Genomic DNA, 26050 nt, shown 5'->3' on the forward strand with positions numbered 1-26050 from the left:
GACGACTGATCAACGCTTCATGGCGTCTCATGGGGACTCTCATTGGCAAGGTTATGCGTGCTGCCAGCATGTCGACAAGGGAGGGCCTCGTATGAGCGCTGATCTCGCGTGCCCAGCAACGCTTATTGCTGCTTGGCTAGAAATTGGTTTGATGCTTGAAGTGGTTTAGAATGTCTTGTGAACGCTTAGCTGCAGCCACCGAAACGGGGCCCCATAGCAATGATTTCGGTCTATCCCAGGGAGAGAGGCAGATTGAGACCACTGGACTACTCCAACATACAAACTACTTTCGGATTGGTCGGATGAATGTCACGAGTTATGGTGCTGCTCACTTTGCACAATGAGCTTGTGCCGTTCTAGAAGGAGATGTGGAAGATCATATATCTAGTGCGGCCATTTAAAAGAGGAATGTTACGCTCGCTTTAGAACTTGAGGCTGGCTCTGTCCTCTTCAGTCCTATACATATTGAAACTCGAGTACCATTTGTCCTTTCTTTGTATCACTGGGCTGATTTTCACTGTCCTTCCGCCTCCATGGAAACACAAGATAGTAAGATGTCTGTGGGCCGATACCTTGCCACACGTCTGCCTTCCTTGAAACCTACCTTCGACCGCCAACCAAACCCCTTTAAAACTCTCACACTTCTTAATTTCCAACAATGGATGTTCTTCCTCGTCGCCTTTTGCGCTTGGTCCTGGGACGCCTTTGACTTCTTCACTGTCTCCTTGACAGTCGAAGACCTGGCCGAGACATTTGGTAAGACAAAGGCTGACATAACTTGGGGCATCACCCTCGTCTTGATGCTCAGATCAGTCGGTGCAATCATCTTTGGTATCGCGGCAGATCGCTATGGTCGTAAATGGCCTTTCATTATCAACAACATCCTGTTCATTGTTTTGGAATTGGGCACTGGATTTTGCACGACCTACGAAGCTTTCCTTGGTGTGCGGGCCCTTTTCGGTATCGCCATGGGCGGTCTTTATGGTAATGCTGCCGCAACTGGTAAGTCAAGCCAAACCCACGTTTCGAGCCCCACGTTCTGCTCGCTAACACGGATTTGCGAATAGCCCTAGAGGACTGTCCAGAAGCCGCACGAGGAATTATCTCTGGCATGCTACAACAAGGCTATGCATTCGGTTATCTCCTAGCTACTGTGTTTGCCAGAGCCTTTGTCAACACAGTTGGCCATGGCTGGAGGCCCCTCTTCTGGTTCGGTGCTGGTCCCCCTGTACTGATCATCATCTTCCGGCTGTGTCTTCCTGAGACACAAGCTTACCAAGAACGCCAGCGGATCCGAGAGGCAACGCCTAATGCCGCAAAGGTCTTCGTTCAGGAAGGCAAGGTTGCACTCAAGAAACATTGGCTTCTTCTCATATACATGGTGTTGCTTATGGCTGGCTTCAATTTCATGGTAAGAATAATAATGGACGTTTTGTAATCTGAAGTGAATATGAACTAAAGATCTTACAGTCCCACGGTTCGCAGGATCTTTATCCAACAATGCTCACCAACCAATACAATTTCTCCCCAAACGCTGTCACAGTCACTCAAGTCGTCGCGAATCTAGGCGCCATGACAGGAGGTACGGTCATTGGATATTGTTCTTCCATCTTTGGTCGCCGCTTCAGCATTGTCTTCGTCTGCATTATCGGTGGTGCTTTGCTCTACCCTTATACCTTCGTGTCCAATGAGAAGGTGATCGCTCCAGCCTTCTTCGAACAATTCTGTGTTCAAGGCGCATGGGGTGTGATCCCTATTCATCTTATGGAATTGAGCCCGGGAAGTTTCAGAACATTCGTCGTGGGCACCAGTTACCAGCTCGGTAATTTGGTCAGTTCAGCTAGTTCGACCATCGAGGCGACCATTGGCGAAAGGTTCCCGCTTCCAAAAAAGGGCAAGGTTCCAAGGTACCAATATGGAAAGGTAATCTGTATCTTCATGGGATGTGTTTACGCCTATGTAATCTTGCTTACCATTATGGGACCCGAGTACCGTGGTAGGAACTTCGATGTTGCTGCTGATTCCGATATGGCCGAGGCAACGGGCCAGAACGCAATGGAGCGGAAGTTACAAGCAGAGCAACATGAAGATCTGGAGAAAGGGGCCGGGAGGAACGTGGAAGACATCAGAGCTTGAATCACGAATGCTGCTGATCCATGCATGGACTAAATTATGCTACAATGTTCGTATATATCCGAAATGACTGCTGCAAACTGTCGATTGGATCGCTACGAAACTGGTCTGTTTTGCAAAACTACATGCCTGATACCTGACTTGGTTACAATTTCTTTTACCTATCTATTGTTCTTGTAAGCCCAATATTGTTAGTTATGGCTTCTGCCTATGCCGGTGATCCTCATGGTGGATTGAACATGTGATCAAAGTCACTTTTTCCAGCAACGTTCTCGCCCAATGTGCTTCGCAGACCACTCAATCTGACTCTCATGTTATTCTCAACTGTTTTCAACAATATCCGTGCCTTATCCATTCGTGTGTTGGCCCCTCTTGTTGCTATTAAGTCTAGAGCTCCTGGAGCCATGGTAGCTTGGTTTCCCGAGAACATCGCCAGTGCAAAGCCTGCAAAATCGATACTACTTACCATGGAGATGGGAATCATAGTTGCTACGTTGGTTTTGCAGACTTTTGCAACGTGGGGATAGCCAAACGATTCTAAAATTCACCGTTATTTGGAATAGTATTGCAGATACGCATGGCAGCTTGGACATAGGTCAAGCAACCATTAGGTCACCCCGATAAATTGTTACTTCGACGAAAAGAATCCAATGATGAGATTGACATTGCTTCATAAAAGCCGCCTGGAGTAGAGTGGTAGCTTACGAGTACCATTAGGATGGCTGCGTTGCCGTCCATCAGTTAGCCACGTTGGGCGTTATCTTGGAACCATAACCTACAAACTCTATGAGTATGATAAGATCTTGAGTACAGCCGACAGTATAAACACGACTATGGTACGCTCGGCCGTTGTCGGCACATAAATTCCGAAATTCTCGTCCGTGCAACTACAATGAATGGGCAAGAAAGAGCAAAAGCTTGTGGTTTTTACTCCGAGATTGCGGAGTTGGTTCTGATTGGCGCAACGGAGCAACATGTTCAATACTCAATGACCAGCACAAAGACAACCTCAAATACAGCAGCCAACAGACAGTAACCCTCGATTATACCACAATAACTTTTGCTCGATGACTTCGGAATATGATTTCCAATGCGAAGACTGGCCAATGATGCATGTCCGATATAGCAGTTTCCCCTCCACGCTCCAAGCTTTTGTCTCGTAGTATGACCAAAATAGGCCATGTTTCCCCATATCTATGCGGAGAACTGCTGGAGTGGCGTATTAGCGCAACAGACTACGGCTTCCCATCCGATGCCGTTTTCGATATCGTTACGACTGATATACGTCAAGTGACGCAACTTGCGCCATGTTCTTTACAAACACTGTGCAATCGAATTTACCACACTGCTTGAAGCCTCACCTTAGGAGGAATTGTAACTATTATCCTGTTGTGACAAATCGCAAATATGGTCCAGGTTCGAACTTACACGATCCCACCTACCAAGCTTATGCCCAATTCACCCCATCTCCTCATTCACTATCCAAAGTTACTTCTTTCGGAAGTTAGCGCTAAGGACTTCAATCCTACCACCATCTACGATCTATTCGCCAGCAATGGCTGGCAGTCACAATGGATAGCTCGCTACGGGCGTACACAACTATCTCATTACCACTCTGCAGCACACGAATGCATGGCCGTGATATCTGGCAACGGAGCAACGCTTCGATTCGGAGTTGCAGATACCACCTCCGATGAAGAAGAACATACCCACGGCCATGGTTACGAGGACGGCGCGATAGAAGTGCAGGCATCTTTAGGCGATGTTTTCATCCTGCCCGCGGGTGTAGCACATAAAACATACGCCCCGCGACCGGACGCTGAAACTCTCAAATTCCATGAATCCAAGGAAGACGACGGGACTTTGATCAAAGATACTCGAAAAGCAAGGAAGTTCTTCGAAGGGATTGCTATCGAGGGCGAGTTTATGATGATGGGTGCGTATCCGGTGGGAAACGAATGGGACTTTCGGGTTGGTGGCGATCATGAAGGAAGGTATCGAGAAGTGTGGAGGGTCCCCAAACCCAAACGCGACCCAGTTCTGGGCCAGAGCAAGGATGGGCTTGTTGGAATTTGGAAAGAGAGTCCAAATACAAATTCCTCAAGTAAGCTTTGAGAGCGAAGGGGTTTGTTGCTATAGCGAGCGAGTAGGGTTCTATTGTCGTTGGAAAGGCTTGCATATCGGAGGTAATACGACTGCATTCTCGTTAATAACGACAAACTACCATACTAATTAACTTTTTTTATATACATGGCATAAGTTCTTCTTGAGGGGATGGCTCAAATTCAGTTGCTAAACGCGATAGAAGTTCAATCGTCCCCATTTGTTACTTTACAAAGTGGCTACCAGCCATTGTGCCCAAATTCGATCAACGGAGTGACTTATGACTTGCATTCTGACAAATTCTGTCTTCGAATGAGAAAAGTTCGATGCTGAGAGATTATAATGCTTGCCAGATACAAAATATCACCTGTTCAAATTCTCAACTTTTCATGACCAACAGTCTCTTTAGCTGAGCGCTTGTGTGCGAATACCCATCAAAACTATCGGTACAAGTTCAATGAGCTGTCTTCAGGATCAGCATCTAGCCAACCTGGTAGTATGAAGGCTTTTGAACGTGCACTGGGGGTTCATGCTGCGTTAGACAGCGATCTCAGTGGCAGGTCATCCAACATTTTACTGGTGAGGGCCATGAGGGCCGTGACTGTTTCGGCCCCCACATTTGACCTCCTTACAGTGAGCAATCTGCAAAGCTTTTCATGAAATGGTTCACAATATTGGGAGAGATGTGTTGAATGAAAAGCTAACTGTGAAAGAGAGCCTGCTTAGTCGCAGCAGGAAGATATTGTGAGATAGAGAAGCAAAACTGCGAAACGGGCAATTGGGCTGCAAAAGATCTAAAATACAGATCTCCACTGGCCCACCCTTCTAAACTCGCACTGCTGGAGATTTGAGGCCTGAGCCTTGTTCACGCCTAGGCCAGCTAGGCCAATGTGAATTGGCGTCTATGTCCTCCTGTAATTTGTTTGATCGCCCATTTCGCTCTTGACTCGGCCGACTTGGTTTTTGAGTGCCGGGATAATGTTTGAAGCGCATCCACCAACAGAGAATAAATCTTTCTGCAACTATGTAGGGTCGTGTTCACATTGTATTTGTATGCGACTTGGGTGCCTCCTGAGCCTTATCGAGAGCCTGACGAAATGGCGAACGATCGTGTCTTTGATGGCTTTTGGATTAATTGGGGTGAGTGGATTGGCCTATGGCAACAACGTTAAAGTGCACGCAACTAACACAGAATTCAAGAGAATGGACGCACAAAAGGTGCAACTTTGACACTTCCAGTGTACCAAGGTCTGATACTTGGTTCATTCCTGACTCTCTATGTACAGTTTTCCGGTGTCTGTTTCTGGAGGGTGATATGCTTTATGCTCCACCAGCTACGATCCACGACACTTCCTCGCGATGGGTTGTTCCATCAACAGCAGGCCATTCTTCGCAATGCAATCACCGCACCAAATGCGCTGTGGAGCTTTGTTCGTTCATCGCGTGCATGGCGAAATAACACGAACACACCAATACGTTCTTCTATGCCGCTTTTGTTGATCACAACAGTCCATATCGCCTTCTTCGCTGTCGCTGGTCTTTTCTCACAACAAGTCATGACCACGGGTGCAAGCCCAGTTCTGGTACGGCAAGGGAAATGCGGTCTCCCCATTGAGCTCCCAAACGTCCACAATGCAGAATCCGCGGATTTTAAATCCGAAGAAGAACTCCTAACCTTTAATACCGAAGTACTGCTCGGTCGTTTGACATTGACTAAGAGTGCCTACTATGTACGCTCATGTTACCACGACGACGTCAACGCCGATGCCTCGACCTGCAACAAATACATCCAACCGCATTTGACCGGCGTGAATGCTTCGGCGTTGTTGAACGCGTCGTGCCCATTCGGTGACGATGCTTGTGCAACAGCTGCGGCTCGATTCGATTCTGGTTTCGTGCATTCAGGCGAAGACCTGGGAATGAACTTTCCGCACATAGAGTCGTTGTCAATGCGGAGGGTGACGACATGCGCACCTATACGTTCCGATGAGGCATACTCTACTGAATGGAGAGAGGGAGTTCATGAAGCATTGGTTGGACGGACGAATACCAGCGTCAGATACTACGAATTTGGAAACGGTACAAAAGGATGCGAAGGTACTAACAAGACCACCGACCTCACAACCTTTTGCGTCACACAATACCAGAAAGATAACTTCCAGGTGCCTTACACGGTTCGGTGAGTCCTCTTCCACAATACCATATTTGCTGCTTCCCGCTGACTAGCTTGTAGAGGCGCAACCGCCTACCATAACAACAACAGTGCGAGCGATTTCGAACCCATTGCAGCCTTTCGAGTCCCAGATGCGGACACTACCCTTCTCTCCATTATGAGCACCGCCAAATACACTGGCAATGTTACGGACCCTTTGTTCAATGCTCTCAATCGCTCCGTCGTTTCCCAACAGGTCTTCTTCGAATCAACACACGATCTCAACGTTCTAGGTTGCACCGAACAATACCAGTTCTGTAACTTGGGCAACGGGCGATGTACAGCTCTAACAGGGCTGTACGGGATCCAGCAGGCATTCGAAATAGGCGATCTTTCCCTGAATGCAAAGCAATCTGCTATGTTCCAAGTGATGTGGAAGGCGACTTGGGCCATGGGGCTCCAGTGGGCGTCCAAGCTCCTCTCGGACAATCTCCTGCTCGCCAAAGATTGGGCTTTCACTGCCATAGCCCAGACTTCGTCTGCTTTGCCGCCAGATCAGTGGCAATCAGAGGCCTATAACATCCACAACTTGTCACTCGCGGTCTTCCAACGTCGGATCAACGAATACGCCAAGCCTGAAAGCTTTGAGATCCGTCCTGGCGTGAACTCGTTGAACCAGCTCGTGGAGCCAACCGATCCGGAGATGCGGGCGCTCTGTGGCCTCCAGAAAATACGGAGCTCGGATCACTACTCAGTCAGCATACTGGGAATGTCTATAATTTTAGTCGTCGGCGGCGTCCTGATACTACTTGACTGGATTCTCGTCCAGCAGATCTTCTGGTTCCGCTCGGTGACGCATGCACGTCAGGCGAAAAAGGCGGATTGGACAAACACAGGCACGCTGCAGCTCTACCGACAGGCTCTAGAATCTCGTGGTGTTGGTCCGTGGAAAGTTAAGGATTTCGAATTTCCCGTACTTCTGTCGAGAAATTACACATTCATGGGCTTGGGGTCCCAACATGACCCAGCAACACAGCTACATCGTATGGACAGTGGTGACTGGGCACAACAACACACTGCTTACATGCCTGAGCATGCAGTGCCCCAGTACACAGCATTGACACCACAAACACCCGATATGGAGGGAGAGATTCAAGTCCTTGGGGAGAGCAAGAGCAGCGATGGGAAGCTTCGGTAGTCTCGATGTTGTTGTAATTCATGTTCTTTCGTCGCCGACACTACATAGGGTATACTGCTTAATAGCATTTGTTTTGGGCTCCAACCCCGCCATTGTCCAGACTTGTACCATAAATGTTTTCAAATCGCTCCGAGAGAATTGTGTATGTCTTCTAGTTGTCCGCAATGGACGCGTTTATGAAGCAGGTCACGGTAGGTATATCCATTCTGCCGTTCGGCATATGCATTTGCAATTTAGCAATACTTGGAACCGGTGAGCCAATACGCCAGGCCAGGTAGGCACTCCAGCGTGGTCAATATTGTCGTCCCGAACAGACAAGCCAGAATCAGTTACGTGCATGGTGCTTGCCGTAAGTTGGTAGTCTCCTTCCGCTTTGTTGGGTTCCTTTCGGCCAGTTTAATGCATTTTCAGTCGATTGCCACGTTTCTCAATGCCATTGTTCGTGCCTCTGTTGTTTCTTGTCCTAGCCGTTGTTCTTCTGCCTCTGGAAGCCTCCGGGCTGCGCCGACTGTTCCTCCCATGCGTTGACCATGTGTTTAGGGCATCGCTGTCTTCGTGGTTATCGTTGTGGGTACCATGAGAATCAATACTATCAGCGCGAGGACTGGCGAGTGTCTCTTCGCTGAAATCGCGGCCGTTCGTGACAAGATGTGATCTTTGAGTCCAGGCCCGATTGCTCTGATGTGTCTACATTCAGAGCACGATTAGCACCTCGCTTGGAAAAAGAATATACTTGATAATGATGCGGGCATTTTTGACTCAACGCACGCGTCCCGCTGGCCTTTCCCGTTCGTTGGGAACCTCAACTTCGTATTCTTCCTCCTCCACTTTATGATATTTATCCACCTGAGCTCGTTCGTCAGCCGCCCGCGCTGGGTCAAGCATGAAGCGGACTGTGCCGTTTTGTCCCCTTATCCCAATTGCCGATGTGGGTGCCTGATTCGGCTGGGCTGGAGAGGCTGTGAGTGGCGTTGCGGGAGTAAGCGGACTGGTAGATTCGATCCCATTCCGGGCCTTGCCTGCTCCATTCGCAGCAGGGCTTTGATTTGATGCATAGGACGAGTAACGTGGGATATCTGCTGTCAACGCTTCCTGATTTAAGGCGATGCGGATGTTGATGAATGTTTCCAGAGAATACAATGGTCCTATGGAGGTAGAGGTTCGGTGATGTGTGTAGAGATCTAGTAGATCCAGGAGTGTCTCTAGATGGTGTTAGAAATGGAATACACGAACCATGCTGTTTTCGCGGCGAGCACTCACCCATGACTTCGGCTCTGGAGGTACTCCATCGTTTGTAGTCAACTAACACCTCTGAAGAATCTGTCATTCGGTCCTGCTCGTGTAGCTTTGCAGCAAGTTCGACGCATGCAACCGCCATCGTTGTACCCGTTTGTTTCAGCGGTGCCAACGTTCGGTAAAGATCAATGGAGGCATTCCATGCGGTTTTCCCTTCCCTTTCCTTATCAAAGTCCACGCTTCTTGCTATCTTTACGAGCACTTTTTGAGGGTAGCGGTTGCGAAAATCGAAACTGGCAGATTCAAGCATGAGGCGCTCAAGCCCGATGATCAGCTTGGAATGGGTTTCGAATCGCTAGAATAGATCTTAGTGTTTGCATACGCAGTAAAAATTTGCAGCGAAACTAACAGGATCATCAGGACTCAGACGTTCGCTGGCCGTAACCTTTAGGTTCCAATTTGCACATAGAATATCTCTGCTCTTCTTGAGTGTGTCCTCGATCTTGCAGGCAGTGAACAATGCGGCCGCAGCAGCATCCGCCCAGTTATATTCGTTATCGCTATGCCACAGCCTGAATTTATGATAGTATACAACGGCCGTGTTGAAGGTACGGACGGGTAGCTGGAGTGCTCGGCGCACGTTGTCAATCCAAGCGACACCTTGTAGGCGCACATTGTCCTCGCGAGCCTCGGTCATGTTGATGTCGTCCAGACATTTCTGCACACGCGATTGGAGGATGTATGATTTTGCGACTTCAATGTACGAGGGATGCGGACCAACTCGGTCTTCGGAGGCGACAGGCGCCATGTTCGCAGCCAGAGAAGAGAGCCGGTAGAAGGTTGAATGTAAGAATATCCCGGTTGAAAGAAGGGAAGTATTGGCGGAGGGTCATAGCTCCCCCGATTTAGCGCCCGATAGAATGTTGCAAAGTAGTTGAGCAACGAGCGCAAACCTCATGCCTTATTCTGCCTTTCATGAGGAAGACCTCGTAGTATTTAGCTACATTAGACTTCTGCTCGCTGTTACAATGTGCCGCCGGTGTTTAAACTTCATAACCTGGTTGATGACAGTGGACATCCCTGTGAACATGGAGTATACAGGCCGTCACACAAACCACAAGGCATAGAATCGTGACTTGCCATGATACCGCAAGCCGCCTTTCACTCGAGTGCTAAAAGTAGTATGGTATACATTTATTCATTTGAAGCTATTACCACTACAGATATCCTTCATGCTTCGTGTAGCGTTCACAGATGGTGCGCCATTGTATATACATCGCGCCCTGGACGTCTTTGGACGCTATTACCGCCCCAATGTTTACTCCTTATAACCTCTATGCATGCACACCGACCCATGATGGCTGCGTCCTACAACTGAAATGCTTTTGCCCAATTAAAAGGTATCAAGAGAAAAAGGCCGGAGTTGGTTTGCCTCCAGCAGAGTTGAATCGAAAACCCCAAGATCTGGAATAAAATGAAGTCGCAAAGCTGCAAGGTGAGCTTCGCTAAAATGCAGATGCATTCAACGACACAACATGAATCTACTGAGCATTGCGCTCGGAGAAAGTGAGCAAGCAGTCATCCTGAACGAAAATGTTAGTAGAGCTTCAAATTGACTACGGGGAGAATGACTCACTTTGGGGAAAATCGTAGCAAAGACCTTAATCTCCTCGCTCAAGGGCGTGACCGTGTGCTTCCAGTCCAACAACATACTGGCCTTGCCAATCATGAGCATGAGATTTGCTTGGGCATATGTCTGGCCCAAGCAGTAGTGAGGACCCGTGCCGAACACCAACCAGTTCTTGACCTGCTGATCAGCATCACCAGTGATCCATCGCTCAGGAACGAATGACTCTGGGTCTTTGTATGCCTCCGGGTCGTGTAGAGCTAGGTACGTGGTGGGGATGACCATGGAACCCTTGGGAGCAGTGTATTCAGGGGTGATGGGGAAGTCCTTCTTAGCAATGTAAGGGACCATGATGACGGGCGGGCGGTAGCGAAGAGTCTCCTTAACAACGGCACGGGTCCAGGGCATCTTCTCGATCTGGTCCAAGGTGATTCGCGCATGGATGTCGCCATTTCGGATAGCAATGTTCTCTTCACGGACCTTGTCCAAGAACTCGGGTCGGTCAGCCATGATTTGGAACAACCAGGTGCCGGCAGAAGAGGTAGCATCCTGGCTAGCGAAAAGGAAGGTCATGATGGTCATAGAGATTTCGAAATCAGAGAAGTCACGGATGAGCATGGAAGGTTTCTCGGAATCGTCAACCTTGACTCCTGAAGCGACCTTCTTGCGGTAGGCCTCGGATTCGATCATGGAGGAGACCCAGAAATCGAGAATGCACTCCTTCTCGCCTCCAGCAGCCATGCGGATCTTGCTCTTGGCGGCGCACTTTGCGAATTCCTCCAAGATCATGTCGGCGGCCTTCTTTCCATACCATACCTTGGTGAAAGGAATGATGATGGGGAAGTTGACAAGCTCCAATGCAGCAGTGACCAAGTAGTAATCGTCGGAGATCTTCTTGACGGTCTCGTCGGACATGTAGTGACCAACAAAAGTTCTGCAGCTCAATGCGGTGAACATTTCACGGAACTCGGGCATGAAAGGCATGGGCTCGCCCTTCATTGTCTCCTGGGAGAGCTTGACGAACTTGGAGAAGTACTTGTTGTAGACCTCCTCTTGTCCAGGAAGGTATTGCTCGAGGGCCTGACGGGTGAATAGGCCGTTCAATCCCTTGCGGTAGTCGACGTGGGCCTTTCCATCGAGGAAGACCCAGTTGTTGGGGCGGAGGAGCTTGTAGGCGGCGTCGACAACGCAGGGTTTGACGAAAGTAGGGGAGTTGAAGATCTTGCGGGCCATGTCACGAGTAGAAGCGATCACGACGAACCTGGTGAGCTATTGTCAGTAATGGCACGAGGCTGGTGTTGAGATTGGGACATACTTGTGGAAGACGGAGACGCAGCTCAGGGGGCCGGAGGTCCACTTTGCGTGGTACTGCTTGAAATCCGGGTTGACAGACTCGAGGAAAGGTCCGATGAAGGGCGCTTTCCAAGCAGGGCCAACAATAGAGCCCTTGTTGTAGATGTACTTGACTATGTAGAGAATGAGTGACTGTAGCCGACAGACTGAAGACGTTGCTTAAACATACACTGATCATAGGCCACCAAGACCAAGAACAGGGTCAAGGCGAGGGTCCAGCCATTGACATTGAGGATGCTCGAGATGATGCCGTTGACATTCAATTGAGCGATCTGGTGGGCGACTTTCGCATCCGCCGAAGGAGACACGAAGCTGCCGTTCACGGCCATGATGAGGGAAGAATTTGTGACCAGAGTCGAGGCGCAATCGCGCTGTGGACGAGTCAAGGACTCTGTTGAGGTTGGTGTAGGAGGGTGAAAGTGAGGGAGGGGAGGAGGGAGAAGGAGAGGTGAGGAAGAAGCACAAGGTCTAAGGAGCGAAGGGGATGTTAAAACGATTTGAAGGAGTGTATGTACTTTTGGAGATAAGTACCCCGTACTTAGGTAAGTAGGTATTACACAGTAGTGACAGTACTGGACTTCCGCCTCCGTAGGTGTGTTGGTAAGTAATAGTATAGTTATCTTCGAAAGGGTGAAGCAAAAAAGTGCAGGGGCGCGACCGTAGGGGGACAACGCTAGTTCGAGATGGTCGCAAACCAATTTACGAGTAATTTTCTTTCGCCTTCTTCGCCCTGAAGAACAAGAGATGAGGTTTCCGACCAATCAGAGACCAGGAAATGGGTGTAAACTCGCGCGGGAGGCGTATGTGTACTTGTACATGGTAGCATGGTAACATTGTAACATGGCACACATGGTTAGCTACAGAGTGGACGGGGGAAGTTGCACACAAACCAAGGTCCACCCATCGTCACAATTACTACGAAGACACGCCTTCCTATACTCCGTAGTACTTTATATGATAACAAATAATACAAGTAAGCATGTTAGGAATGCTACAAGAGCCTTGTAGCTACTCCGTACTCTGGTCTACCGATTCCATTAATTGTGTGATCGTTGATGGTCGGTAGGGCAGAAGATTCGTCTTGGTGTCCCACTTCCCCTGTTAGGCTTGAGAGAGGCACAAGGGCAGCCACCAAGGCGCCACTACAGGACAAAGGCAAGGGGAAAAGCGAAGACGTTGCGGAGTCTAAACCTTCTTTGGTTACGCCCAGCTGGGAAAGGTGTTCGCACCAGCTTGCGCCCCCGGCTCATTTGCTTCCGAACCTTTCCAGATGACATGATCTCTAGTTAACCATATTCCATCTCCACTGAACAAAGAACATGCTACACCAACAACATACGACGTACGATCCATCTACAGCATTTTGAAGATGAGATACGAATAACGAGCAAGATGGACCAATAATCAGCAACACTATCATCATCATGATCTTCAGATTCACACTTTCCCCGCGTCCACAGATAACTCCCCAGCCCATCTATCCGTTGGCCCACCTAATCGATCGATTCTCTGTGATTTATGTACGAGGAAATCCCCTAACTGCTTATAGTACTCGTACAAATACATACGTACGAGCAGTTATCCACTCGTACGGTAATACCTTAAGTACGACCGTACAAGTATTACCAGGTAGGTGATGGGAAAGGCATGCACCGATCCAGTATTACAACACGTGCCTCTCCTATACACCATTCGGATGGACAACATCCGAGTTCCCGAACGTCCAGACTCCTATCACTTACACCGGCACTACCTTGATATAATCCACAAGACGTTGGAACCTATCTAACAGTTGGCAAGACTTCAGTTACCTGCGTAGACCCAAGTATGATAAGATCAACTGATTCATCACTCGCCAATGAAGTTCAAGAGGCGGATCGAGACTGCTGGCACCCTTCTAAGGGACGTATATCGTTTCACAGACCCTCATGCGCCAACGTGAAGTCAATGCAACCATCAGATTCTACAACACAAATGCTCGGATCTGTGCCAGGCACTCAGGCTAAGTGAAATCTGGTGAACCATTTGCGAATGGCACCGCACGTTCTCATTGCCTATTACGGCTGCGGCTCATGCACCGCTGAGTCCTGGTGCCAATCAAATCGTCCAGATCCGATAGAGCCACACTTGATATCATTCACGAAACCTGAGCTCTGTCTCTTTCTGCTCTGCATGATTCCCATACCTCTACGGGAAGACGGCTGCCCTATGTATGCATCTGCCGGCATGCGTAGCCTGAACAGTCGCCCGGGACTTGAATGTTTGCAGATCTCACAGCCATGACATACACGGTAGAGCTAGGTACTTAGCACCACTTTGCCCTGGCAGGTCCACCAGGAGGTTTTGGCACTCTAATGATGTTGACCGTCATTCATTGCCGCTAGCTTTCTCCATTAGTATCTTGTAATCCTTTTCTTTTCCATCTTGACGATGCTCTTTTCACGCGCAGCGAGCTTGGTTCTCGCTGCGCTTCAAACAGTACCGAGTGCTGCCGAGATCATATTCGCAGGTGTTAACTCTGGTAGGGCGATGGACGCAAGGCCTGTAGGGTTTTCAAACAATTGTACTGACAAGAAGCGTAGCTGGTGGAGAGTTTGCACAGCAGATCCTTCCTGGAGCTTTTGGTACCGACTATCGCTTCATAAATGAGAGTGCCATCGATTTCTTCCTCAATGCCGGGGTGAATACGATCCGAGTCACTTTTCTTCTGGTAAGAGCTATCGAACAGCAAGAATCGGTGGTATTGATTAGTTCTGTAGGAACGTATGTGCCCCCTGGAGACAGGTCTCGGCAGCACATTCAACGAAACCTACTTTGGAGAATTCGAAAAGGCCGTAAACTACATCACCATGCAAGGCGCATACGCTGTCCTAGATGCACACAACTATATGCGTTGGTTACCTCAACACTACGTTTTGGCCTTTCTCACTTACGGCTGCAGGCTACAATGATCCATCAATGCAACCCCAATCCGGATCCATCATTGGAGACTCATCAGATCCTCAAGCCGCCACGGCAGAAGATTTGGCTGAGTTCTGGAGCGAATTGTCGACTCGATTTCTGAGCAATCCAAATGTCATCTTTGGCATCATGAACGAACCGCACGACATGCCCACAGAGCTCGTCCTCGCCAACGACCAAGCCGTAATCAACGCCATTCGGTCCGCCGGCGCACAGCAACTGATCCTAGTGCCCGGCAATGGCTTCGCCGGAGCGCAGAGATGGCTGAACGAAACATGCGACCAAGGATGCACACCGAACGCCGAAGTGATGACAGCCATCCAAGATCCAGAAAACAACTTCGCATTCGACATGCACCTCTACTTCGATAACGACACATCGGGCACTCACGAGGAATGCACGCTGGCAGCACCGAACAACCTCATCCCCGTGACGAATTGGCTAGCAGAAAACAACTACACCGCCTTCCTATCCGAATTCGGCGCCGGATCGACTCCAACCTGCTCTGAGACTCTCAACAACACGATTAACTGGATGGAGGATCACTCGCAGTTCATCGGGTGGACGTACTGGGCCGCTGGACCGCTCTGGGGGGACTACTTCTTGAGCGTGGAACCGGGTGTTGGACCCCAGGCAAACACCACCTGGCCAGAGGTATTGGAACCACATATCAGGAGCTATCAGCCCATGCAGAGATGTGGTGTTAGTTCCAGTGGAACCAACGGAGTGTTTGACGGGGCCATCAAGGCGCTGGAAGGCTGTTTAGGCCTCAGGCTGCCAGCGTAGGGGAAGGGGAAGGGCGAGTGTGGTGGATTGGGGAGGGTGGAGAGATGGTTCCATAGCACGTAGAACCGGATAGATAGAATGATCTAGCAGTTTATACCTGCTAGATGCTGGTACGGCCGTATTGCAGAGGATCCTCTCCGTGCAAGTCCAATATCAAATTCCTGCAAACACCAATTGCGCCACCCACACAACGCCACTCACACTCACCTGAGGCCATCAATCCCCACAAATTGATCGTTTCGCAAAAGTATATGCTAAAACAAACGCATTTAAATCCCATATTTCCCACGGCCAAGACACATCTACATCCTCTTCCTGACCGGTAGGACGTGGCGGTGCATCACGGCTATTCGCAAGGCTGAACGGACTCGATAGGCACCACCAACATACCATCACCACCACAATGCGAATACAAATACCCCTTTCTCGTGAGAACCAATCCCATAATTGTAGTGAACCAATCCCATAAGCCCATCCACCACAAATGGCAAACTCACCAGAGCCGGAGAAGAAGGAGGAGCAGGAGGAGCAACAACAGCCAAACAAGACCCACCCCTACACCATCACGCTCCTAACCCCCCATACTGCAACGCCAACTTTCCTACACGCCCTCCAGCAATCCACATCCCATCCGTCCCCAGCCTTCCTCGGCGCGGACGCGCTCTTCTACAACATCAAGAATCCTACCGGTTGGGGGTTCTCGCATATCGTCCTGCTTGAAGGCGATGACGCCAAGTTGGATGCGAAGAAGTTTCGATTGAGGCAGCACTGGAGCTTCACTGTTGAGTCGGAAGCGGCGTATCGTGGGTTTGGTGGTGATGGGGAGGGTGATGAAGGGGGTGATGATGTTGGAAGAGATGTTATCAGGCCTGATGGAGGCAAGAAAGGGGAGAAGGCGATGGGGCCGGAGGATTTGGTCGAGTTGATGAAGTATTTCCTGCCGAGGGAGTTTCAGGGTACGAGAACTTACGTCCTATGTTTCTTTGCATTCAAAGAGGAAGAGGGATGTGAGGGGGAACTGGCGTATCGCGAGCATATGGAAGCACTTTGTGAGGGCAGTGAGCAGGATGTGCATGTTCATCTTCAGGGTACGATATCGAATATGGGCCCGTTCGAGCATGGGACGAAGTTTGATTCCGAGAAAGCGCATCGTTTTGGCCTCTTGAGTTTCAGGACAGAGAAGGGGTTTGGGGAGTACGTGAGCTCGAGGGGTTATGCGAAGATGCTTGGACGAGTTCGTGTGAGCATGGTGATAACAAGACAGATGTGGCTGCCTCCGAAGAGTGAACCTATTGATACTAGCTCTTGGAAATATGGAAATCCTTATGAGCCGTATGGGGAGGATTGGTTTGGATGAAGATGAATATGCAACTGTAGGATGAAAGATAGTTGGTGAAGTGCACTGAAAGTAATTGAATCGATCGTTTGATCGTTTGATAAAGAGATTGTATTTAGGCAGTCAAACATAAGCGAAATATTTGCTTAGCTCTTCGTTGGTTGATAACTCTAGAAGAGTCTTGTGGTCCTTCCTCATTCAATAACCATACAGTAGAGCAAGTTCAGTTCGTGATAGCGGATAGTCAACGATGTTACAGTGCCTCAAAGTTACAGTTCGAGATGCATACCGTGATATTATGACCTTCCTGACGCTCTAATCAAGATACTATGATCTACCTGTACTCGATTGATACGCTAACTGAGAATTTTGCGCTTGGATTTTGCGACAAGCGTCGTCGGTATAGATATGTACAGGCGGACCTTGTCATCCAAAGCAGGCTCTCAGAACGCTGCAAGCATGCAGCTGATGGTTCATGAAGGACTATCCAACCGGTCTGATGCACTGTGAGGATTGTCACGCGCTATGAAGCGAGGTATAGTACTATAGTGTAGATTTCCAGGCTTTTTATTTGGCTACAAGGTCCGCACTTGTGTTTATCTGTCCGTGATAACTACTGCACGTAAGATAGGGTCATCTCACACATCAGTGCAAGAACACTAAGCGTCAATCATGAGTGCCCATGGAACTAAGTGCGGCGACTGCAACGATCTCCATACGGAGTCCGACTTCGAGTCGTATTCTAGAAAGACGTGCGTTATCATTCTGCTAGACCAGGCAGGTGGGTGGGCAATAGTTTGCATGGATACCAGGTGGTGAGCAGCAGGCTTGACCGCTCCGAGGATGGACACGCTTAGAGAGCGAAGCCGACACCCCCACGGGCTTAGGCAGGCGATTTGCCCGAAGGCCCCATCGGCCTGATACAGCGAGCGGTACGGAGAATGGTCAGGACAAGACAGGACAGGCTGAGATGAAGAAGTGATGGGGATTTGGGGTTCGGAGCAAACATAATAAGTTGTGACTGGTGACTGGTGCGGACGGTGAGACGGGCAGAAGAGCAAGGTCGTGGAAGTCAAGATAAGGCGAGGATGCCTGTAGCCAAGGCATCCACACCCATCTGGAATCCGTTGAAGTCGCCGCGGCGGGTGAAGATCATCGAAGAGCAGGATAGGTGCATACGTGCGTGCGTCGTACGCAAAAGGCAAGGAGATGTTGTGAGCAGTGAGGATTGGGGATCAAAGGAGGGGGGCGAATTGGGTGGAGGTCAAGTGTCAAGTGTGAGGGTGGGCGTAGGAGAGTAGACATTGGAAGTACGGGATCGCCAGCAAGCATTATGGTCGAATCACAGCTCCACGTTGGGGACGTGGAAGGGCATTACTTGCCTATATTCATTATTACATGGCGATATTTGGTGATGGAATGTGACGGGGCAGTAGTAGCAGCAACAGCGACAGGCTTACGAAGAAGAAGAAGAAGAAGAAGAAGAAGAAGAATAAGAAAAGAGTGCACTAAGTCATATGATGTTGTGATTAGTTTTTTTTTCTGTTCACCGGAGAGGGAGGGCATGTTGTTGTGATCTTGTTACGAGTATGCTATCAATAATGATGACGACCCTCCACGTATGCACTCCACCTAGGTAGTTTACAATGTTAGTTGGTTTGTGCATGTGTAGAGGATAAATTCAGAGAATATGCAGCAACATGCAGGATACGGACAGTATAGAGTGATATAGAACATAAGACATGGAGTATAGCAAAGTCATTATACAGCGTAGAGTAGAGGATATACGGAGTAATAGGTGTATTCACACAATGTCTAAGATCCGAGCTTTCCCCACGATGCGACTATGCAACAGTAATGCACCCACCACACAGTCACACACCAATATCCACCACACTGCTTACAAGCCAAAAATCTCCATCTTTTTCTTTTTCTTTTTCTTCCCTTCCTTTTCGCCTTTCCTCCTTCTCTCTCTCTCTTGATTTCCAATGGATTATAGATCACGCCATGTCATTCCATCATGCCATGACGAAACGGAGCCCGCCTATGATTCCAACTTCCAGCTTCCATCCATCCTATCGACATCTGTCGACAAGGCTCTGGCCCGGCTTGAAGGAATGTTGACTGCATAACCCCACCGCACATACCCATCATTCTTCAAATAAGAAGAGCAGGAGAGAGAAATATGAAGGCAAAAGCAAGCATAGGTGCTCACTCTGGTGTCAACTGCATTGCTATAGACGCTGTTCACGCCTCCCACACCAACTCTGATGCAGAGGGCTGGCATACAGCATACAGCATGCGGCATACCACACTACTGGTGGCTACCTTCGGCTTACAAGGCAGGGAAGAAACCCCAGTAGGATGCCGTCCAATGAAGATGGGCCAAACCAAAGGCATCAGGTCAATGTCAACAATTCAAAAGCTGTTTGTGTATGGTGGCTCTCTGCCACCCGTTTTCTACCGTGAATCGTCGTCTCTCATGATCTTGTCTCCAGGCTCGAGCATCGGTAACTTCCCCGTAGTCCACCCCGCATTCTGTTCCCATCGTCAAGGATGGTATGTGTGATGTCTCTAGAATTGTGCAAAGGCCAGACCTTTATTACGCCATCGCCTCCAGGACAGGACAATTGATGGGAGAGGTGGGAGCTAAATCTTTTGTGCCGGTATGGGCGCTTGTGCTTCACCGCCGGGAAATGCTTTAGCTTTTTCGAATTCGTGATAGTACCGTAATGGACAGTGTAGTCACTGTGTAGAGGAGAGCAATCGAGGTAGTCAGTCTAGTGTGATTCAGGTGCAATGTTCCCCTTTAACCCCCCCTTAGCTTCGGCCTTGCAATCATTACTACTTTCGAACATGAACCATGAGAACATGGACGACACGAATGAGATAAGATGAGTAGAGCGTGAGACTACCTCGTACCTATGAGAGTAGATTTTGGTAGCTCTGAGTAGTGTAGTTTAGGGTAATGGCAGCCAAGTATTGCCCTATAACCCATCTGCCCGTGGTACGCCGACTTTTGTATCACATGGTCGACCCCTTCACCCCCTTCCACCTCCATGTCCTCATTCTCCACCATTCCACCTCCACCCTCCACCTCGTCTGACCCCAAACCCTTACCTTTGTACGGAGTATCCTCACTTTGTAACTCTTCTCTGATTATTCTTACTTGCTCTCTTACGAGTAGTTACTACTGGATTCTACCTAGTTATTCTGAATCCACACCCAATTCATTCATCCACCCCCATCCCCATCCCTTCGCCTTCGCCTTCGCCCTCACATCTCTTCCCCCCCCCCACAACCACCAACGATCCTATGACACCGTATTACTGTTGTACCACCTGGAAGAAAATAAAATAAAATAAAATCAAACAATCCCACGACCCACTCGTCGCCTGTACTTATGCACGCGTCCCACATCATTTTTCGGCCCTAGTGATGCAACCCGCGCGTTGGCCTGTCTCGGGCATTCTTACTCTATCCATCCTGAGAGAGATGGAGTGGAAAAAGTCCACACCAAGCAAGCGTGCATCATGCATCATCCACAGTAACTACTGTACACACCCACGCCGCTTGCACTTGCATGATGGCCCTTCTCACGCGGTACGGTAGCAGCCGAAAGTAGTTTTTTTCTCTTCTCATTTGTTATTTTCGTCCGTCGTTTTGCACTAATCGTCCATATTCCTGTTGTTGATTCTGCATCTAGGTTGTGATCCTCTTCGTTCGTGGCGTCCCGCTCCCTCTCAACTCTAGACCTCGGACTTAGTTCTCCTGCTCATTCACCCTCTGGCCCGAACCCACTATTGAATTCATAAAGCACCCACGATCCCCATCATTGTGCACCCCTCAACTCCTATCACCTGTGCTTCACTCTCCGCTCTCCATTGTCCCAAGATATCCATTCACCGTGCCAAGGTCGATCGACGTTTCCAAAACCCCTTCAGGACCATCACCTAAACTGCATCCATCCGACCAACCAACCCATCTGCCCCAATATTGTCACACACACCCTGCGCGACTCATCAAACACATACCGTTCATATACCTCCGTACAACTTTACACAACGTTTCCTTCCAAGACGCATCCCATATTTGCCAAGACACCCTCTAGCCAACTACCGAAACAGATCTATAGATCCAAGATTCTTGGTCTACTATCTCGCACTCAAGCAGCCACGCAATCCGCATCAAGACTTTCCGTAGTTCGAACAAGCACGTCCCTTCCAAGCTTGTTGACGATCATTCGTACGCAGTAAGGAAACGATTATCAGACACATCCATTTACGGCTGTGACATCCCGCGCTGCGAGTTATCTATTCCTGCGTTTCTGGAGTCGCTGATCCTATCCGATACCACGAAACCAACTTGCTAGAAGCTCCCAATTGGAACTTCCAAGAGGCCGACCCAGACATTCCCGACACATCCTTTCTAAAACAATTCCAAACAGGTCACTTGACCTACATTGCAATCGTCGCCTCTAGGGACTATAGGGCTTGGCCGTAACACGCAAAGCCATAGCAACCCACGCCGTACCTCTTCCAACCCAACATATAAACCCACGATCAACCTCAGCAACCATTCTCACCATTCATCCAACATCCTCTATCTCTCTCCATCCACAATGTCTACCTCGGGCCCCCGCTTCCACATTCCCTTCCCCTCCAACTTTCTCTCCCTCAACACTCCCACCAAGAGGTCCGCTTCTCTCGATGGCTCTGTCACCGCTCCCACTCCCGCCCCAGAGCATTCCTTCCTCTCCAACCGCTCGGTGGCCCATCGCCACCCTTCCATCTCCTCGGTCACCAGCGAGGATTCCACTCGCAGCACGCCACCTGCTGCCGCCCTCGACGCTGCCGTTGCACCTGTCCCTACTCCGAAGAGCCCAACTTTTCTGGCGCTTAACCACAAGTCTGCGGCTCCGCCAAAGAATGCTCAGGCGCTGAGGGGCGTCGTCGACCACTCCTTCCTGTCCAACAGGCACTAGGCGTGCGTGGATCCAACCCCATGCCTATCTACCTACCTACCTATGCCAAATTGTCCAAGTTTGTCGCGTTTGGGAGAGCTGCAGGGCAGCTTCAGCAACGATAGCAACTCAAAATTGTACGCGGGATCTTTACGATGGCGAGAATGCAAAACGAGAAGGCGATGGTCGACTGCTTTTTCCCCCCACTTCTTTCAGAGTCGACTCTTAACGATTTTCTCACGGCCTATTGGACGCTTCCATCATTCACTTCAGATTTATAAATAGTTGAAACGAAAAACAGCGGGGGGATCTTTCTATTTTCCTTATGAGGGACACATAGCCACAAAAATCATTCTTGAGCAGGAATGCCGAATGTTGTTGGGAATTGGAGTTTTCGGACTGGTTGATGATATATTCATTCATAAGCAAGGCCTTGTAGGGCAAACCAAATAAAAAAAGTTTGATGACTGCCATCTATCAAAAATCCTTGTGCTTTTTGCCTCAGTTCACAGTGCAGTTCTTGATAAATGCTGAGTGTTCATCAATTAAGCAGCCTTCTCCAAGCCAGGGCAACACCGCCCACCACTCACCCACCCTTCGATCACCTCACAACGAAAAACCAACAAAACAAGTTGCACAAAAATTCCAATCCGCCCATCAAATCCCCAATCCCACAACTTCCTATGACAAAAAGGAATAGCAGGTACAAAATGACGTAGCCCGCACGACAACGCCCGGAACGGGTTGCACAGTCGTCAGTTTATAGTCCCGTCAGTCGAAGCGAGCGTTTATGCGGAGTAACCTTCCTTCCCTACTCCCGAGCGAGTGCGAGTCATGCAGTTCTACTCCAGATAAACTTACTTCTAACAACACATTCCCCTTCAAATGTTTCGTTCGATCTGAGAGCTACAGTGGACAGTTTCGTAATAATGTTATGTTCTTCCGCAACATTGCTGGGACGATGCCAAAATGGCACACGGGCAGTTCCCTAGAAGCGAAGCAAACCGACGACAATAAAAACCCTCATACCACCACCACAACCATCAAGACCACAACAGTAACCAATCGCAACCCCGTAGAAAATCCCCATCCAAACCACCGTAGTCCCTCTGCAGCCTTACGTACCGGCTTCCAGGGATGTCCCCATTCTCGCGTTTTCCCTTCGGTAACGCTCCCGAGGATAGAGGGATTTCCTGTTCCTTGTTCCTGATTCACCCGATGCCTAGGGAGGGGGGTGGTTTTCGTCAGGCCAGCCCAGGCCCCGGCGTATTGTTTATTCCCTGTGGCGCCCGAGGTATGATTATGGGGTAAGGGTTTTGTGGGGTAGATGATGGGAGTTATTTTTGAATTGGTGTGGTGGGCTCGTGATGGGTCGGTTTGTGTCGGAAGGTTGTGTGTGATGTTTGCATGTTTGCTGCTGTGACTTGACGTGACCGAGGTATCAGATGTTCATTTGGACTGTTTCTTCGAGATAGCTGAATGTATGTAGGAGCTGTATTATCGTTCGTCTGTCCCGTTTGATTGGTATGCATGAATGTAGACCATTCCTTGCTGTATGGTGGCATAGACACCAGTATTTGTGAAGAGAAAAAGATGCCAGGATCAACTAGGGTAACCTTGAGATGGATTCCCATCCACGAACAGTTGGCCGACGCTTCTTGGGTTCTCGCATGTGAAAGAGAATTCCTTGAAAATGAAAGCTTTGCAGCTCTGCCCTAGTCAAATTGACTATTTGTGGATTCATGATGACGCAACGAAATGGGTGGAAACATTACCGTATCACAACGGTGAATGACCCAGTGTAGCTACTTCAAGTGTTATGTCCAGGAAAATTGAAATGGAAGTTGGTTACTAATTCAATATCACCACACTACCAATACTCTACTTCAAGTTTTCACATGGAGAACAAAGTTGAATATCGGAGGGCCGTTTTAGCTGTATCTTCTTCCTGGCATCTTGAAGTTCAGTCACAGTCAATGATTTGTTTCACTGCAGTGAGATCATCACCACCACTGGCAGATACATGATTAAACGAATCCCTGAAAGCCAGGCCTGAATTATCTTCCGGACACGGTCGAACTCTTTCCAAGCCATGTGTTCGAATGTTGTCCAAGGATACCTATCACGGGTTCTACTTTTGTAAGCAAAAATACTCCTAACTTGCTATAACTGATCACAAACAATAAGTTCTGCTTGCTGCAGGACATTGAATATACTTTCGGATTGAGTCGAATCGACATTTCAAGTCCATCGACTCCCAATGTCAAGTGCCATAGGCATGTACTGGGCAATATAGAAGATGGAAACCCTATCATGGGAAGGTCGACAGCTCAAATGAATGGATAGATATTTATCAACTATTGTATTATTTGCATAGCACCTTCAAAGATATTTGTTTTGCTGACTTGATGATGTACCTAGATACTGTATCGTATCTGACATATTACATTCTGCTCTGCTTTAAACTGCCACTTTCCTTGCTATCCATCGAACTGTGCCTTCTTTTAGCCCTAATATACACATAGACAAAGTTGCATACCAAGACCGACATCGAGATCTGGTCCATCAATCACAAAACACCACTCATTAATCCAACATGGAAAACGAATAACACACCTACTAATAAACAACCCCAACCAAAGAAAGCCAGTCAACCCCAGATCACTTGACAACCCGCCTATCCCCGACCCAAACATCACAATTGGTCGACCCAGCGTCGCCAAGCGCCAGGTATATACTTGAGCCTCCCTCCTCCCCTGCCCGATCGGGTCTTTTCACCAATCGACGAGGGGGAAGAATTCATGTATCTGGTTTCGTATAGATTGCTGCGCCCGACACGGCGGACCAAAAAAACTATGTCATGGAGACGCCATCGCATTCTTCCCACATCGGCGTTGACGGCAAGGGGAAATGGGATGAAGAAACTGCATATCGATTGTCGTCGTGCAAGTCAGTCGTATCTCAAAGTGCCCTACCCTGCTTGACCGTTCCCTCTCTCGTACCTACGATCGTCGTCCGAAATGGATTGCTTATGCCTTGCAGCCCTGCAGCCTGTGTTCATCAATCGGTCGGCCATCGCTACCTTGAAAATTCTGCCTCAATTTACTGCCTCTGCACAGGAACGGGTTTCTGCGAGGCAGTTCCGAATTGCTTCGCTCGGTACATAGACATGCATAGCACGCACTGTATATACGCTTTTTACCTAATCTCACGTTTCCAGGATCATTGCTCACCAACTCGTATGTAGATCTCCATCTGCCTGCTATCCTTGGCGCTCTCTCGCGCTGCCGCCGCTGACCTGCGTCGGATCTCCCCTTCCCCCCTTCAGGCACCGCGAGCGAGTCGAGTGAGCGAACGCACGTTCGGCCAACACCCTGCATGGACCGGGGGAATTTTGTTTTTTTTTCGGTCACCGACGCACATGGCATGGGGAGGAAGCTATTTTATTTTTACTTTTATTTTGACCTATCTGTGCGTGTATTTGTGTTTCATGATTGTTTGTACGGTGGTACAGATGATGACGGTGGTCGTGGTCGTGGAAGGATTCGGGACTCGTGGATGGCGTACTTGCGTGAAGGGTTCCGAGTGCGTAGACTGTGTCGACGTTCGTATCATTTCCATGTTCAAGCGATTTGGGATACGATGAAGCGCATGTCTTGCATGCTCCAATGCTGAATTGAACTCCGAGCAAAGTATGCATAAGGCTTCGGAAGAATGTCGATCAGGTTCTAGAATGAAATTGATAGATCGGGTGTTAGGAACAACGCTGTTGTGTCGGACATGGTGAGACTGGCGCTAGAGGTTTGCGCAAATGCGCAATTCGCAGTTCTGCGCAGAACGGATCCCTGAACTCTGGTCCTTCTTTTCCTTCTATGCATTGTTCTAAGCCAATTGAATTAGCAACATATCGTGGGTTCAAATGTGGCGCACAGAGAGCTCCAAACGGTTGATGAGGATACCAGCGTGATCAACGTAGTTGGTTTATAGAGAACCCGTAATGCAGGTGATGAAAGTATTGTCCTATCTCGATCAACTATCCGAGCAACTCACAGCTCAGTTCACTTATCTCCCAGAATCTCAAAGGCTTACAGAATTCAAGCCCCCTCCGCAGGACCATGTCCAATTGTATATAGAACAGAAACATATAATGGCAAGCACGGCCACTCAAGAAATCACACTCAGCGGCAAAACGGCCCGAGACA

At 49.0% G+C, this 26050-nt stretch overlaps 11 protein-coding genes across 11 annotated transcripts; 9 read left to right on the forward strand and 2 right to left on the reverse strand.

Moving 5' to 3' along the window:
• Positions 1–286: 286 nt before the first annotated feature.
• On the forward strand, positions 287–2377 carry BU24DRAFT_378173 (MFS general substrate transporter). The gene is made up of 3 exons (XM_033524662.1): positions 287–1002; positions 1068–1411; positions 1471–2377. The coding sequence occupies exons 1-3, from the start codon at positions 534–536 to the stop codon at positions 2134–2136; spliced, it is 1479 nt and encodes a 492-aa protein (XP_033378630.1). The 5' UTR covers positions 287–533; the 3' UTR covers positions 2137–2377.
• Positions 2378–3417: 1040 nt separating this feature from the next.
• Positions 3418–4420, forward strand: BU24DRAFT_427420 (uncharacterized protein). Its single transcript, XM_033529225.1, has one exon. It carries the CDS (start codon positions 3541–3543, stop codon positions 4246–4248), a length of 708 nt encoding a protein of 235 aa, XP_033378631.1. The 5' UTR covers positions 3418–3540; the 3' UTR covers positions 4249–4420.
• A 1765-nt stretch (positions 4421–6185) lies between these two features.
• BU24DRAFT_356210 (uncharacterized protein) lies at positions 6186–7586 on the forward strand (the record flags this gene model as incomplete). The annotated part of the gene is made up of 2 exons (XM_033523887.1): positions 6186–6415; positions 6470–7586. 2 exons carry the CDS (start codon positions 6186–6188, stop codon positions 7584–7586), a joined length of 1347 nt encoding a protein of 448 aa, XP_033378632.1.
• Positions 7587–7965: 379 nt separating this feature from the next.
• Positions 7966–9654, reverse strand: BU24DRAFT_55244 (cyclin-like protein). Its single transcript, XM_033534383.1, has 3 exons — positions 9232–9654; positions 8847–9177; positions 7966–8788 (listed from the first exon to the last, which is right to left on the reverse strand). Exons 1-3 carry the CDS (start codon positions 9628–9630, stop codon positions 8346–8348), a joined length of 1173 nt encoding a protein of 390 aa, XP_033378633.1. The 5' UTR covers positions 9631–9654; the 3' UTR covers positions 7966–8345.
• Positions 9655–10281: 627 nt separating this feature from the next.
• Positions 10282–12439, reverse strand: BU24DRAFT_55266 (cytochrome P450). Its single transcript, XM_033534384.1, has 4 exons — positions 11972–12439; positions 11765–11915; positions 10459–11710; positions 10282–10405 (listed from the first exon to the last, which is right to left on the reverse strand). Exons 1-4 carry the CDS (start codon positions 12129–12131, stop codon positions 10364–10366), a joined length of 1605 nt encoding a protein of 534 aa, XP_033378634.1. The 5' UTR covers positions 12132–12439; the 3' UTR covers positions 10282–10363.
• A 1793-nt stretch (positions 12440–14232) lies between these two features.
• BU24DRAFT_466955 (glycoside hydrolase family 5 protein) lies at positions 14233–15549 on the forward strand (the record flags this gene model as incomplete). Its single annotated transcript, XM_033532408.1, has 4 exons — positions 14233–14323; positions 14385–14512; positions 14562–14694; positions 14744–15549. 4 exons carry the CDS (start codon positions 14233–14235, stop codon positions 15547–15549), a joined length of 1158 nt encoding a protein of 385 aa, XP_033378635.1.
• A 228-nt stretch (positions 15550–15777) lies between these two features.
• BU24DRAFT_427424 (uncharacterized protein) lies at positions 15778–17127 on the forward strand. The gene has a single exon (XM_033529226.1). The coding sequence runs from the start codon at positions 16034–16036 to the stop codon at positions 16904–16906; it is 873 nt and encodes a 290-aa protein (XP_033378636.1). The 5' UTR covers positions 15778–16033; the 3' UTR covers positions 16907–17127.
• A 978-nt stretch (positions 17128–18105) lies between these two features.
• On the forward strand, positions 18106–18544 carry BU24DRAFT_55274 (uncharacterized protein). Its single transcript, XM_033534385.1, has one exon. The coding sequence runs from the start codon at positions 18219–18221 to the stop codon at positions 18459–18461; it is 243 nt and encodes an 80-aa protein (XP_033378637.1). The 5' UTR covers positions 18106–18218; the 3' UTR covers positions 18462–18544.
• Positions 18545–18969, forward strand: BU24DRAFT_55275 (uncharacterized protein). The gene has a single exon (XM_033534386.1). The coding sequence runs from the start codon at positions 18628–18630 to the stop codon at positions 18865–18867; it is 240 nt and encodes a 79-aa protein (XP_033378638.1). The 5' UTR covers positions 18545–18627; the 3' UTR covers positions 18868–18969.
• Positions 18970–21506: 2537 nt separating this feature from the next.
• Positions 21507–21869, forward strand: BU24DRAFT_466957 (uncharacterized protein; the record flags this gene model as incomplete). Its single annotated transcript, XM_033532409.1, has 1 exon — positions 21507–21869. One exon carries the CDS (start codon positions 21507–21509, stop codon positions 21867–21869), a length of 363 nt encoding a protein of 120 aa, XP_033378639.1.
• Positions 21870–22480: 611 nt separating this feature from the next.
• On the forward strand, positions 22481–23122 carry BU24DRAFT_55335 (uncharacterized protein). Its single transcript, XM_033534387.1, has one exon. The coding sequence runs from the start codon at positions 22639–22641 to the stop codon at positions 23056–23058; it is 420 nt and encodes a 139-aa protein (XP_033378640.1). The 5' UTR covers positions 22481–22638; the 3' UTR covers positions 23059–23122.
• The last annotated feature ends 2928 nt before the right edge of the window (positions 23123–26050 follow it).

Source organism: Aaosphaeria arxii (assembly GCF_010015735.1).
Source record: "Aaosphaeria arxii CBS 175.79 unplaced genomic scaffold BU24scaffold_11, whole genome shotgun sequence".
Lineage (NCBI taxonomy): Eukaryota > Fungi > Ascomycota > Dothideomycetes > Pleosporales > Aaosphaeria > Aaosphaeria arxii.